Genomic DNA, 16,193 nt, shown 5'->3' on the forward strand with positions numbered 1-16,193 from the left:
ACAGTTGTCAACGTTAAACCGTATATTGCATTTCTTTGAAAAGAGAGAGAGAGAGAGAGAGAGAGAGAGAGAGAGAGAGAGAGAGAGAGAGAGAGTGTAAGAGAGAGAAACAGAAGTGTTCATTTTAGTTCAGGGAATGTTGCAATAACGTGCCCCAGCATGGCTGACAAATTAAATAAAAAAAAAATTTAAAAAACACAGGTTAAAAAAAATCCCTCTCCTTCATGCCTCTATTAAAAACCTTTCGAAATGAAACAAGCATGATCTTCCAGCCTGGTTTATGACTCGGCAGCTGCCTTGCTTCGAGCCCAGAGGCAGATCAAACTGGTTTGTGTGTGAAGTGTGTTTCCACAGAAAAAGGGAGGATAAAGGGGGGAGACAGAAGAGAGAGAACGGTGTAGAAAAATGGTTTGCAGAGCAGAACGAAACAAACTGCCTATGACACAGAAACACTCCACACGGCCCTAAAATTTGGGAGGAAAAAAAAAAATCATCCTGCAAACACACACACACACACACACACACACACACACACGCTTTTATCGTTTCGCGTATTAGCTGCGGTTCTTGCTGCAGCTGCAGCTTTGTGTGCCAAGCCACTTCTCACATTTCCGCACCCCCTTCCCCCTTCAGCTTAAGCCAGTCACAAAGCCGCTCTCAGTCACATGACCGTTCCTAACTGGCTCAACTGTCTGGTTGCCTAGGACACTGAGCTTAAGGCAAAGGGGGAGGGAGAGAAAAAAGGAGAAGCAGAAATTCAACAGAAGCCATTTCTGAGCTACAAAAGCATGGAAGCTTCAGAGCAGAAAGCAGGCAGAGTGGAAGAAGAAAGTCAAAGAGGACCAAGTGATCACTGGGGAGGGGAAGAGGTTAGGGCTTTACTCGTGGTGTGGAGGGAAAGAGAAGCCTGGGACGAGACTGAGACCAAGGCCAAGTATGAGGCCATCTCGAGCCGCCTAAGCGAGTTGGGTGTGCACAGGGATTGGCTAAGCTGCCAGGCACAAAGCAGAGCAATGGCACTACCCGAATGGAGACCTCCAGCCGCCAGGACGTCGATGGAGTGTGCTTCGATAGGCCAAAGGTCATACGATATGGACGGAGAACAAGCCAGTCCATCCAACAGAAGACAAGGCAATGCTTCTCTGAGCAACTTTCCGGAAGGTAAACATCCGCCACAAACTCAACCGATTCGGATATGTTAAACTTTTCTCTTTACATTTTAACAATTATTTTCCGGAAACTTTATACTTTCAATAAATTAAAAAAATACAATAAATAAATACTTTGCTGTTAAGTTAATAACAGAAAACCAAACTAATTAAAACTAAGAATTAAAAAGCACCGGATATTGAAAGCTCTTAAACATCTTTTTAACCCAAATACAGAACCGTCATTGTTTTAACAGTTAACAACTCGGCGGAAAAAGCGGAACCCTAAATAAAGTTTCTTCCACTTATACTAGATTTCAGAATAATTACTCAGGCCAGTAGGGGTTTAGCTTGTTTTATCATAGAAGCTCATATAGAAATAAAGAATAGAAGATGAATAAAAGTTTAAGCTCTAAACGCACATTGTTTACACTTGGTATTAAAGTAACTGCGTACACCTGACAGTTTAAACACGTCACCTGAATCTCTGCTGTTTTAGCATCGCCTTTATCCATCAGCTAGGCAAACAACATGTGAATCTATTCATCGTATTCATCCTCCAGAAGTGGTTTGAGAGAACCAAGTAATCTCCAAAGCATAATTGTGCCCCCTGTGTGCAAATATCTAGACCAAGTCTAATTCCTGTGCTAGTTCAAGTATTTACTCATTTTGCTCTTTTTTTCCATACAGGAAGTGATCAACATTTTGTTTCTCTCACTGGGATGGAGGGAGGGAGACACTGGTCTGATAAAGAGATTCGAGCTCTTCTTAATATCTGGTCTGACCGGGAAATGCAAGTGCGGCTACAGAGCACCCACCGAAACAAAGCGATTTTCCAGGAGATGGCCCGCCGTCTGGAACTCCAGCATGGAGTTGTGCGAGACTGGAGACAGTGTCGCACCAAATACAAGAACCTCAAATATGACTACAAGGTCAGCAAGAGCCAAGGTCGACCTATGCGCTTCTTCGCGGAGGTCGACGCAATCTTGCAGGGCAAGGAGATTGAGGACTTTCTAGATGATGAGGAGGAGGATTCTCCGAGAAAGGGGGCAGAAGGAGATCAGGCAGCTGCGAGAAGAGAGTCAGGAGAATCTCACTACATTAAGATTGATGACGGTAAGAGAATACACATATGCTAGGGTTGGTAAATGATGTGTTTTTTTTATCTTACGCAAGACCGATTTCAAATTTGGCGTATAATTGCTTTCTCGTTTGCATTTGCCACTTCTCATTTCATCAAAGATTCACGTCAGGCAGATATGCAAACGATAATAAATGCCGGTTCTCAACATCTTATTCCAAAAGATACAGGTGTGTCGTCTGAACAAAAACTCAGACAACTGATTTAGTAGGTGAAAATGTTTGCAATTATACAAATCCGCTATCTTCTAATACAGGGTCAGCCATATCTCCAGTGACCAGAAAGCCATCAGATGAGGAAAACGTGATCACAGTCCACGACTCAGGCCGGAACTGGTCTGAGGAGGAAGTGGCGGCGCTGCTCAATATCTGGTCCGAGGAGAGAATCCAACAACAGCTGCAAGGCTCGACCCGAAACAAGGATGTGTTTGTGCAGATCTCGCGCCGGCTCCTTCAGCAGGGTGTGGAGAGGGACTGGAAGCAGTGTCGCACCAAATACAAGAACCTGAAATATTTGTACCGCTCCTTGCAGAGGGGCAAGGCTGATATCGGAGATACTCGACGCATCATGAAGTTCTACGAGCAGCTAGACAGCATTTTGTCCCAGCCAGTCCGAGGCCTGTACAGAAACTCTGGACTGTTCAGTCCTCCCACATTGGAGGAGCATTCAATTTGTGAAATGCCTGGACATGAGCATAGTGACGTCATTGCTGTCGAATACGATCAGCGGGCCATGGACGATGCCTTTTTTAGAAGGTCTCCAGGCACTGTCACGAGAGCCTTCCAAAACGAGGCTAGAGCAGATGGCATTTTGAGGCCAGAGGAACTCACTGAGGTAGAATATGAAACAGAGGATCGGTTAAAAGGCATGGTGTTGAGGTCAAAAGATGGCGCCCGGACAAGATATGAGGAAAGGCCTTTGTCCAGTCATTCGGTCTCAGCAGGTATGTATGGAGGAGGACTGAATTGGATGGATATGTCCAAGTCTGCTCAACTGTGCAGAAAATATATTGTGTGTGTGTCCACAGGTGATTCGGAGACAACATTCACAGAAATAGAACCTCCCGGGTTAAGAGGAAAAAAGCGGAAGGCTACAGATGAAGGTTCATTAACCTTCAAATTTTTTTTTAAACAATTTTAGTCATTTTTTATTTGACAGAAATCATGTGACCACCCTCTTAACACAAATAACTAGGGTTAGTTGAATGAGCAAAATGTGATGACTTGAAAGTCACAATGTCTTTTAAGGTTAGAAAAAAAAAAATTGACTGTTAGATCAATTGAAGTTAGACTATAGATTATGTCTACAAAAGGTCTTATGTATGATCATACATTTCACAATGAAACCCGTGACTTGATATGAACTTCTTTCGATTCCCTAAATCTTGTGTTTCCAGATTACAACGTTTTCAGTAAAAGGTTTCAGGAGTGTGTGGATGACGAAGACAGCAGCACAGACTGGTCTGAGCACATTGACTATCAATTCAAGGAGGAGCCGGATCAATACATTCCAATTATGGAAATCAGCTCTGTGTGCTCTATGGCCAACACGAATGATAACCTGGTAAGCTGATATGACACTTCGGTACAATGACCACTCAGCAATCCATGGGGTTCTCAAACTAGGGGTCATGACCACAAGATGGGTCACTGGTTTACAGATAGGGTGTTTGTTAATCTCTAGAAATATGACCATCACTTAATACCAAGAAATGGTACTCACTTAGTACCAAGACTAAATTACACTGCCCATTCTAAAAAAAAAAAGAAATTGCACACTAATATTTAATTTCAACCGCCTTTAGCTTTGATTACAAAACGCATGCTTCTGCAATGTCACCACATTAATTTTTGTCCAGAGTTGCAGTCATTTTTTACCAAAATCTTGTATTGATGATGGGAGAGTCAGACTGCTGTGCAAAGCCTTCTTTAGCACATTGCAAAGATTCTCAATGAGGTTAAAGTCTAGACTCTGTGGTGGCCGATCCATGTGTTTAAATGATCTCTCATGCTCCCTGAACCACTCTTTCACAATTTGAGCCAGAGGAATCCTTGCAGTGTCAGCTTGGAATACGCCAATGCCATCAGAGGAAGAAAGTAAATCCATTGATGGAACAACCTGGTCATTCAGTATATTCAGGTAGTCAGCTGACCTCATTCTTTGGGCACATAATGTTGCTGAACTGAGACCTGACCAACTGCAACAACCTCGGATCATAGCACTGCCCCCACAGGCTTGTACAGTAGGTACATCATCCACCTCTCTTTATACCCTTAGGTGCCCATCACTCTGAAACAGGGTAAATCTGGACTCAGCAGACCACATGACCTTCTTTAATGCAATCTTTATTCTTCCTAGCAAATTGAAGCGTTTATTCCAACTAGCCTCACTGAAAAGTAGTTTTCTTAAGGCTACACAGCTGTTTAGTCTAAATCCCTTGAGTTCCCTTCACATTGTGCATGTGGAAATGCTTTTACTTTCACTATTAAACATAACTGTAAGTTCTTTTGTTTTTTTTACGATTTGATTTCACCAAAAGTCTAAGTGATCGCCGATCACGATCATTCAAGAGTTTTTTCCGATCACATTTCTTCCTCGAAGACGATGGTTCCCCACTACCCTTCCAGTTTTTAATAATGCGTTGGACAGTTCTTAACCCAATTTTCAGCAATCTCCTTAGATGTTTTCTTTGCTTGATGCATGCCAATAATTTGACCCTTCCGAAACAGATTAACATCCTTTCCATGACCACAGGATGTGTCTTCCGACATGGTTGTTTAAAAAATTAGAAGCTACTCACTGCATCAGTTAGGCAAATAACTTGTTGCCAGTTGAAACATAATCACCCATGCAGTAATTATCCAATGGGAGGCTCTTCCAGGTGGTGACTTTTTTCTTGAACAGGCAGTGTATTTTCCTATTACAAACAGCATTTACATTTTAAAACCCTCTCATGTAGATTAGAAACAAACCCGGAGATAAAAATGTTTGAACATACAGTAGAAGTTTTGGGATGCGGCATTTGACAACAGTTAGGATGACGGTGTGTGGTTTTAACAAAGTTCTCCCAGTGTGTTTAGCATCATTGTTAATGATTAAAGGTTCCCTCTAAAAACTGTCAGAGAGACAATTTGGTTTTGGCATGTGAGATGAAATGTAATAGTCATATCTAGGCTAATTTTTCACTTCTACATAAGAATAACAGGCGAGTTTTGCTAATATCACAGCCTAATCTGGATATTTATGCAAAGAAACGAGTCAAGTATTAACCCGGGTCCAATGCTTTAGCTCAGGGATGTATCACACTAACCAGAAGTGAGAGACAAATTTCCAATAAGACGTCTTGTTGATTTTCACGTATCTGACCTGATACACACCTGATTTATTTGTAAATGCAATGTCAAGAAAATGTGAAACCTTGACTGGTGTGCAAGAATGTGAGAAATGTTACTGTTTCATTCATTTAACCCATAAGTTAAGGATCTCTGATTTCATAGCCATACTAAGTTATATTTTTGTAATAAAAAAAAAATAATTAGTGCTTAAGGCTTATATGTGCTTTTTAGTTTGCTTGAACCAAAACGTTTTAAAGGCTTTACACCCTTTAAACTGAAACTAAGTCAAGTCTATAGACTTTAGTCTCAGGGCTGTTAGAGCCTAAATCGTAAGACCACATGCACTGGAGACTTGCACATGAGATTTCAATTATGGGGATGTTCTAAAGTATTGGCACCTCAAACTCAGGGGGAGTCATCTGACATGTGTAAACGTTTGCTGGGATCAACTAAAGCATCTTGTCAGGTCTGTTCTAGTTTGAATGAATAGAAAGAAGTGCAGGGACACATGCATCAGGAGTGTAAACACTTCTCTTACCTGTGCTGCAAAGCTACAAGCCCCAGAGTTAGAATCTGTGCCACCTCTAGTTGTGTTGGCCACTCGCCTGCAGCAACGCACCCAAAAACCCCACATTCCTCCCCGATCCCTGATTCCTCAAACTCCATGGTCAACAGAAGTCCAAAGAAATCCACCCAGATCTACAAAAACTACAACTTTTCACTCCCCACGCTGCCCCAATAATCTCCCAGTCCAACCACGTGTTGCCTCATGCGGACGCTTAAACTGGAATGTACCAACTCCAGAAAAGGGGAGGGGTTCAAATTGTTGCAAATTATCTACATTTCTGGGCGCCTGAAAACAAAAAAACTAAGTACGAAACTGTTTCTGTATTGACAATTGAAATAATCGTGCAAAATTAATTAGTTTGGAGAAAAATAAATAAATATAAGCTTGGAACAAACTACTCAGATATCTTTAGGAGAATGTGCAGAGAGTGAAATCAGTGTGTGATCAGAAAAACTGAACAGGACACGCGACATTTCCACGTGGTGAAGATGGCGTCACTGCCTTATAAAGTGTCGTAACTCGTGTCGACCTTCTTCCATCTCGCCCGCTTTTCTCCCTCGCGTGTTGCCTTCATTCAGATCTCCAGTTCTCGACCTGCAGGTAGATCAGCTTCATCTGTAACATTGTGCATGATGATCATAATGGTGTCTGGGACTCATGAGCTTATTTTGATTTTTTGCAGGAGAACAGAGTTGTAAAAGACATGGCGTCGACAGCAGGTATGTAGTTGTGTGGGGATTGCATTGATGAGAGTGACCGTGTGTGTGTTTGTTTGTTTGTTTGCGTCTGTCTCAGTGTCATAAGGAAGTCTTTATGTAAAAATAACCTGACAACTAAAAAGTCTGTTTCCTTCGATTCTAAATAATCTGTTTCCTTTTTAAAAAGTTTCCATCCTCCCTAAAAAGCAGTGCTCGAATTGAGTCAAGTCTTATGGGGGGTCCCCAGTTGGTGTGTGTGTGTGTGTGTGTGTGTGTGTGTGTATATATGTATATGTATATATGTATGTGTGTATGTGTGTATATATATATATATATATATATATATATATATATATATATATATATATATATATAATTATATAACTAAAATAATCTTGGGGACCCCCTCCTAAGTCTATTTTTTTTTTTTTTTTTACTTGATGGGGTTCCCTGATGCCATATGGGGGTCCTGGATACCCCCCACACACACACCCTCAATTCGAGCACTGCTAAAAAGTATTTCCTTCCTTCCTAAGAAGTCTGTTTCCTTCCTTCCTTCCTTTCTTAATATTATTTCCTAAAACCTCTTCCCCCCCCCTTACATAATGTCATTCTGCACCATTAGAAACTAACACCTAAAAAACACCTCTTATCTTTTGTATAGTCTACACAGTAATGCACATCATTGATTTGAATAAATTAAATAAAAAGTTCATTAGAGCCTTAAATCCTCTAAGACCGCACGTACTGGCGGCTTTGCACGTGAGATTCATTTCAGAGTGCCAAGGAAACACTTGTGTAACACTTGAAAGGATCGATCACGTTCACATGCAGTAGTAATTCTACTGAAGATATAGCTTGATCAGTTTACATTTATGGTATTTAGCAGACGCACTTGACCACAGCGACGTACAAAAAGTGCTTTGAGTCTCTATGAATGAATAAATCTACACTGTTGCCCTAGATTTACTGCAGTGCAATATTCTGTTCAGGCAGTTAGGTCTTGTTCAGTTCTTGTGCTAGTTGATTAGTGTCTTCCTGCTTTTTATTCCCTGAGAACACGCAAATCCTGTGCATGTTGCAGCATGTAATCTAGCCATATCCAACTCCTGTTTATTTCATTGTAAAAAAATTGGTTCCTCTCTTGCTTGTTTGTAATTCGGTACATTTGAATTTCGAGAATAATGGGACATAAATACATATTTCCACACACGTGTTTACGTCCAATTTATTTCTTATCAAGCATAAATTGCAACAAGAGAATTGGTCAAGTGCAATGATCTCATTGATGATGCATATTTTCTCAAAAGCATTTCCTGAAGAAGACCTAAAAGACCTTTTGTAGCAAACATTACTGACATGTTAATTATGCCTACATAACTACAAAATGTATTTTAGAGCCACTTATTTTTTATTCATTCAATTAAGGGTTTATTTGAACTTTAATTACACAGCGAATTAAACTGAGAGGCTTATAAATTTTTTTTTGTAAAAGATGTTTTGTGTCCGTGATTGGTGTCTTGATACATTATATATTTGACACAATTATTTAAAGTGATTTTTGAATTATGGAACAGGGGAATCATGTAATTTCAAGGGAATCTCCAGCCTATGGAACTAGTCATCATTTAATGAGAACTTGTTGCTTTGTTGTGCTTTCTTCTACCACTTATTAGACCTGAAACTTGGTAAGAAGCTCAGCGAGGGCAAGACCAAGCAGATCTTTGAGCTTCCTGACATGACCGGCCATGTTCTGGTTCAGTCCAAAGACCAGATCACAGCAGGAAATGCAGTGAGGAAAGACCAAATGGAGGGCAAGGCAGCGATCTCCAACAAGACCACCAGTTGTGTCTTCAAGCTCCTGCAAGAAGCTGGTGAGACTGTTTAAAGTGTGAACTATTGCTTTATTGAAGCTTTTAACTTGTAATTAAATTATTTTGATCTTAGGTATTTTCCTAATGCAACCAGGTAACACTAGTTGCAATGTGAAGTCTGAAGACATCTGGAAACTCCTTTGTATCAATGTTGAAAGTTTTCCTTTCTACAGGTTGTCGTGGTGACATACAGCAGCATACTTTTTTGTGGCCAATTTAATTGCTGATCTCAATACCTAAAGAAAAGTATTTTATTCAGTTTCCTTTAAAAAAAAAAAAAAAACCTTTACATGTTAAAACGTAACAACGCTCATTGACGGGAATAATTCAAAAGCATCTCCCTTTAACTCATTAGTTAATTGGAATAATTGAATTGTAGTCCATCTGTGGATCAGGAGAACACTCGATTAGTTACATTTTTGCCTCGTGACTCGTTACCTCTCGAATTAAATTGAATTTGATTTATGCTGCCCTTTATGCTCACCATCCAGCCTTTAGATAGTGACGTCTTTATCTGTAATGGCTAACCCACCATGATATATTTTTTTCCTGACTATTTGGTGAAATAAAAATGGTATAATACTTCCAGCCCTTGGAGGAAATTGTTCTGCTCTGTTCACACTCTTAAAGGTTTTTAAGCAAATTATCCCAAACGGTGTATTCAAGTTTTTAGAGAAAAGTCATCTTGAACATCTTTATTTAAAAATTTCTATCAAATTGTTTAACAAAACTAAGCTTTCGCCATGAAAATAACCATAGAAGTTGACATGGCGATAAGATATAAGAGAAATAAAAATCCCCAATTCTATACTCGAGTATGTATCAGCCCACTCGCATCGTGGCATTTTAATGCACCACAAGCAACAGCAATTTCTTTATCCCATCACTTTGCTTTTATAAATTTTTTCCTGTCAGGAATAAAGACCGCGTTCATGAAGCAGCATTCAGAGACGGCGTTCATCGCCAGCCACTGTGAGATGATCCCTATCGAGTGGGTGTGTAGACGCATCGCCACAGGTTCCTTCCTTAAAAGGAATCCGGGCGTCAAAGAAGGCTATCGCTTCTCACCATTGAAAATGGAGATGTTCTTCAAGGTGGGTACCTGACCTTTTGTGCCTAAATCTGATCATTCAGTAAGCTGTGGTCTGTTCAATATATTGGCTCATGCTTATTAGAGAACCACTTTATAATGAAAGTAAATGATTGGGCTGAACCATCACTGGAGTGTTGAGTGAGTTTGCTGATTGTCTCTCAGATAAGCAGTAGTTAGAATCTTTCAGATGATCCATAATCAGTTTTTCTATCTTTCTTTACCTTTATTGTAATTGGAATGTGATTTCACGTGCCTTCGTCTTTTCTTTCCTCTCAGGATGACGCCAATAATGACCCACAGTGGTCTGAGGAGCAGTTAATAGCAGCTAAATTAGAGCTGGCAGGATTGTCGATTGGCCGCTGTGAGGTAGACATTATGAGTAAGAGCACAGTGGCCATCTTTGAGGTCCTGGAGAAGGCCTGGGCCACACAGAACTGCACTCTGGTCGATATGAAGGTACTTTAAGACACTGGACTGGGTTGTACTAGTGTAGTGTTGTGCCAAACATTTCATTGTCCTTTTCCATCATCGCTGATCATTAGTGAAGTATTTACTCGTAGCATGGACGAATCTTGTCGATGCGTTTAGATCGAGTTTGGTGTGAACGTGACCACTAAAGAAGTTACCCTGGCTGATGTGATTGACAACGACTCCTGGAGATTATGGCCAGCTGGGGATCGCAGCCAACAGAAAGACAAACAGGCAAGTTTCATGTTCTTAGTGATCCCCGTGTGTCCATCACTTTGCTTCGTTTACTATTCAATATAATCAATATTTCAGCAAATTAGAAGGATGTCAAGATAAAACCGCATGTAATGGTGCAGAGCCAGCCTAGCAGTTAGTAGTGTTTATGTATAGACAATGTAATTTATGTCCTTCATGTGAACATTTGGCCTGCACAGAAACAGTTCAGTTTTGCTAGAAACTATTACTTTGTCCAGCAACTTACGGTGTGTCTCGTTCCTCTTTGCTTTATGCAGGTTTATCGTGACTTGAAAGAGGTCACACCTGAAGCTATGCAGATGGTCAAGAAAAACTTTGAATGGGTGGCTGAAAGAGTGCAGGTACACACACAAACACACACAGCTTTCCATTATTATGCTGCTGTTCCTAGCTATTTAATTTATCCTCTTTTTGTTCCTTCTGCTCTTCTGAGGCACATGGGCTGTTTGGCCATAGAACCCCTCCATAGTCACCTGCCATATGTCATAGAAATTTCCCATTTAAAGATCACACGCAGTTAAAAATCGATGCGCTTAGGTTGTTAAACATTTACATTTAGCTGGCTGAAATTGCACAATTTGCCCATTTGCACTTGTTAACTCTTCCTATCGTGCCACTGTGTACTTGTCCTCCTTAACCTTTACAAATCTGTAGCTTTCACAAGAGTCCTTGTGAACCTCAGCAGTTTTTTTTTTTTTTTACTTAGATTTTTTTTTTTTTTTTAAATAAACATTTCTTTCAAGAAGATTTCTGCGTTTACAAATCAGAATGGATTTCCCCTTCTACTGATAATAAAGTACTATTTTGTTACTGCAATAGCTCCAGCATGTGGTGCAGTAGCATTATTGCACTACCATAATCTACACTAGGTTACAATTCACCCTTATGATGAAGTGCAATTTGATTCAATACTATGCGATATGAAAACTGATTATTTGCAATTTAATATGGTGCAGATATTTCAGATATTTTATATTGGTTCAGACAGACAGCAAATCATCAATTTATTTTCTGCAAAAAAAGGGATGAAATAAAACCAGATGTCTCTGGTCTCCAAGAAGGTGCAGCTCTACCTCTGCCATGTTAATCTATTAAAAACACCACAGGGGCCACCAGGAAGCATCACGCAGAGATTCGGATTACAGCGAACATTAAATCCTGTTTTTTTTTTTTTTTTTTTTTGGATGCCTAGATAGACTCGTGTAGGAATATCACGCATGGAGCTTTTTGGTGTAAAAATAGTTTTATTCATGCAGGTCTGCACTACACATGTCCTTGTGAAGTAGTCGGTGCACGCGCCTTCACCACAGCGGTGATTGAATTACCGTAATCTCGCCCTTTTTTTTTTTTTTTTTTATTTGTACGGATTAATAATAGCGATTTGATGGCGGTCTACTTTTTTTCTAGTCTCTCAATTATCATGTAATTTCAATTACTTCAGATTTGACTTTTACCACTTTTCAGCTGTTTGAATGAAGCCACTTGTGTATAAGGCATTATGGCTGCCTTCCATTGCCCAAAATAACTTCTTTCACCATGGTAAAGAACAGAATGGAAAATGTGATTGCAGACATGAAAACTCAATTGTGCTTCTAGCATCAACACAGGACACAAGATATTGCAGGCTTCTCTTGAAGCAAGTCCTCAAACACAATTCTGAAAAGGATGAGAATCTTCCTTCGCTGGAATTCTGTTTGTAACTTGCGTGTTTTTGCCTGTAGCTGCTCCTGGAGCCGCAGGCGAGTGGAAGAGTCGTCGTACTGATGGGTTCTACGTCCGACATGGCTCACTGCGAGAGAATTCGGAAAGCCTGCAGCGCATACGGCATCGCCTGCCATCTCCGAGTCACCTCTGCGCACAAAGGCCCCGACGAGACACTCCGTATCAAATCCGAATACGAGGGTAAGACCGTGTGGAGAAATGAGTTTTGTTTAGAATTGCATTGAAACCACAGTCTCGGTACATTCGATATTTACGTGCTTTTATTTTCTCAGGTGATGGTGTTCCCACCATTTTTGTAGCCGTCGCAGGGAGGAGTAACGGTTTGGGTCCAGTGATGTCCGGAAACACGGTTTTCCCGGTCATTAACTGTCCTCCTGTTACATCTGACTGGGGTGCTCAGGACATCTGGTCATCTTTACGCATGCCTAGCGGTAAGGATTCATCTGCTGGTTTAAGGACTTTAGGTTTCTCCACGATGGACTGCCATGAAGCAGAGCTACACACTTAAATACTTGAATTACTAAAATCTATAGTTCTGTACGTACCTCGGGGTTTAAGTCAGAATTCGGTTCAATTTCTTTATAGTTAGGCGGGAAAAAGGCTGAACACAATATTGCTTGTAATTCTTTTTTTATTAACGCAGTTTTTATTAATTTTCACAAATGTTAAGTTTATTTTAATATTCTTAACAGTTTAAATTATAATGCCTGCTTGGTTTAAATAAAATAAAATATACATATAACCTTATCAATAATAAAATAAAAATATCTAATGAATGCAATACCCTTTAAAACACAAAATAAATGTAATCAATAAAATTAAAAACAAACAGTAGCGAAATTAAAACCTTTAACGCACCACACATTTATTCACGACATCCTTTCTGTACTCAGATATAAATAAACTCCACCACAACTTAAAAAAAAAAAAAATCAATAAACGTGTTTTAATGATGCTCAAAGTCTCAAATCAAACACCAAAATCTGCCATGGTGCGCACATCTGGCAATTAACCCTTCGGGGTCGACAAATGCGGTGTCGCATTTTGTGGCCTTTTTTTTTCTCCCTCATAACTCAGAAATGAACTTCAGTTACTATCTTTTTTGAGCGTACAGATAAGAACAATACACCACTTTCCTACTTTTATACACTCATAACAAAACTCAGTTACAAAGCACTTTTGTAAAATAAAAAAAAAGGACAGAGGGCGCTCTCTACCGTCTCTCTCTCTCTCTCTCCACCTCCACAGACATGGGGAAAAAAAAAACCTGATCTCAGTTAAAACCCTCTTCTTTTAAAATATAGCATCTGTATTTCTAATTAAGTGAAGGATGTGTTACACCCAAAATGATTAAATATTGAGAGCTGCCCTACTCTACAATAGCAAAAAAAAGTTAGTGTGCCTTATCAATACACAATTACTTTCATAGTAAGCATTTCTTAAAATGGTTCCTATTTTTGGTACACATTTTAAAATTTAATTGTGCTGTTTTATTTCTATGTAGAAGAATCGTTATGGTATATTGGTTTTGCTGTGAAAGTTACCTGTTACTGCTTGCTGAATATTGCAATCATAATGCAATACCTTCACCAAGTCTGCAACATTTGATGGGATAAGCAGGATGATTTAGATGGATTAAAAAGGTGTAAGCAAATGAACTCGGAGATTTGAAAGGAACTAGAGTGCGAGGCAACAGGAGGAAAACCTACAACTATGTAAAGTGCTTTGTAGTGGCCAAATCTGTTTTTTTTTTTTTTTTTTTTTTTTCTTTTCTTCTTCTAAATTGTGCCTTTGCTGTGCAACATTAAGGAGATGAGTGTGCTCTGTACGATTTGTTAGTTTGTTAGCTCTTTCAGTCATTTGAAAGTTGCTACACTACACTTGGGTGGTATGAACTGAGTCACCTGCTTACTCTCTTTCTGGTACATATAATACATTTTTAAGGCTTGGCTTTAGGCGTTGATCGTGTTTGTGGTGGTTTTGTTTGTATGTAGGCCTTGTTTTTCCCAGTGCAAAGTGCCTCTCCCAAATGGCAAATTACTCCTCCACCCATTAAATTTTTTTTTTTAATTTTCACTCTCCTTCAGGTTTGGGCTGTTCTACGGTTCTGTCTCCAGACTCGGCTGCTCAACATGCTGCTCAGATCCTGGGTCTGACTGATCACTTGGTGTGGGCTAAACTTCGTGCCTCAATGCTCAACACCTGGATCTCCCTGAAGCAGGCCGATAAGAAGCTTCAGCAGTGCAGCATCTGAAAACATAGCACTTCTGTTTACCATTCCAGCCCTTTAAGCATTCCATTACACTACTCCAGTCAGCGTTCATTTTTAAATGATTGAAGGCTTGTAATTTAATGGCAGGTCTGAATAATCTCATTTATAGATGAAACTAATAAAAAAAATTATAGAAAACATTTGTATGGGCTATTGCTTTATGTAATTGGGACCTAATTATAAATATATTCCTCTTTCTGGGATTTGTCTTTGATGCAGCTTGACAAGGGCCATGTGTTTATAAAAAACATAGTTTTGTGTGTGTTTTTGTGTGCTTGTGGATCATAACCAGGTTGTAAGAACTGCTTAAAAATGGCAAAAGAACAAACAAGAGCAATTTATTGAAAACTGCATTTAAACTCAAACAGGCTGTTCATCAGCTGATCAAAAGTTTAGGACCCTAGCCTTTTCAATTAAAAATATGTGCAAAAAATATGGCTTTAATGTCCTTGTCCTTCTGACAGTCACACTGTCATGCTCTCCTGATGGCAAGGGTTCTCGCAACACTCCATTGCTTCAGAGGTTGGAAATTTCTTTAAAAATCCTGAGACCCAAAATAAACGTCACCTTCACTGAGCCGGAGGATCAGACATGCTGTCTGTGAAACCAGGCTGATCCTCGACCCAAATTAAGGCACTTACTGATGTTGACGATAACCATAAGAGAGAAGAGCTTAAAAAAAAAAATTGACATGACCAGGAGATCCCACTGGAGATTGTTTTCTACACGGCACAGTGGAGGAGGTTCCATCATGATCTGGGGGTGCTTTTTCCATCAGTGGGAAAACGGAGCTTCAGGTTATGCAAGGGCATCAAACAGCGGCTGGCTATGTGGACATGTTGCAGCAGGCATCCCTCTTGACTGAAGTTCCCTCGTGTGTGAGCGCGCTAATGACTGGGTTTTTCAACAGGGCAACGCTGTAGTCCACAACGCCCGCCTGACAAAGGACCTCTACCAGGACGATAACGCTGCACTTCTGGACCATCCTGCATGTTCCCCTGATCGAATCCCCTTGAGAATGTTTGAGGATGGATGGCAAGGGAAGTTGACAAAAACTGACCTCAGTTACAGACTGTGGATGCCCTTCGTGAAGTCATCTTCACCACATGGAAAGCAGCTTTACAGCATTTAACAGTTATCGTGAAAGGTGTGTATTTTTACCTGATGAGCAGCTATGGCAACTGTGGCAAGGAAAAACTCCCTTAGATGTTATGAGGAAGAAACCTTGAGAGGAACCAGACTCAAAAGGGGAACCCATCCTCATTAAAGTGACATCAAGAGTGTGATTATAGTCTTTAAACAGTACAGAAACAAAGGACAGTGAGAACTAACATGAGCACTGGAGTGTAAGATTGAGTAATGATCTTTCTACAGTCATTTGTGGTTATACAACTAAAAGCTAATAAGCAACTCATAAAATAGCTCAACATTTGCGATTATCATAAATCCAACACCAGCTTCTCCATGCCAGAGCCTTTCAACACTCAGAGGTCCAATGTCAAAACTCCAATTGGCACTGGTACGTCTCTAGATGGTTCGGGATGTTTGCGGGGTCGTCATCTACTTTAAAGGTCCACACTCTTCATAAGGTGACTGAAGCTGGATGCCTCGGGATGGTA

General features: G+C 40.1%; 1 protein-coding gene across 1 annotated transcript; it reads left to right on the forward strand.

Moving 5' to 3' along the window:
* The first annotated feature begins 773 nt into the window (after positions 1-773).
* Positions 774-14,712, forward strand: paics (phosphoribosylaminoimidazole carboxylase, phosphoribosylaminoimidazole succinocarboxamide synthetase). The gene is made up of 16 exons (XM_046835905.1): positions 774-1,161; positions 1,839-2,264; positions 2,546-3,232; positions 3,317-3,391; positions 3,686-3,856; positions 4,567-4,588; positions 6,681-6,792; positions 6,875-6,911; positions 8,567-8,764; positions 9,680-9,858; positions 10,134-10,313; positions 10,446-10,559; positions 10,838-10,921; positions 12,302-12,482; positions 12,575-12,733; positions 14,390-14,712. Exons 1-16 carry the CDS (start codon positions 789-791, stop codon positions 14,554-14,556), a joined length of 3,165 nt encoding a protein of 1,054 aa, XP_046691861.1. The 5' UTR covers positions 774-788; the 3' UTR covers positions 14,557-14,712.
* Positions 14,713-16,193: the final 1,481 nt, after the last annotated feature.

This window comes from Silurus meridionalis, chromosome 23, assembly GCF_014805685.1.
Source record: "Silurus meridionalis isolate SWU-2019-XX chromosome 23, ASM1480568v1, whole genome shotgun sequence".
NCBI classification, from domain to species: Eukaryota; Metazoa; Chordata; class Actinopteri; order Siluriformes; family Siluridae; genus Silurus; species Silurus meridionalis.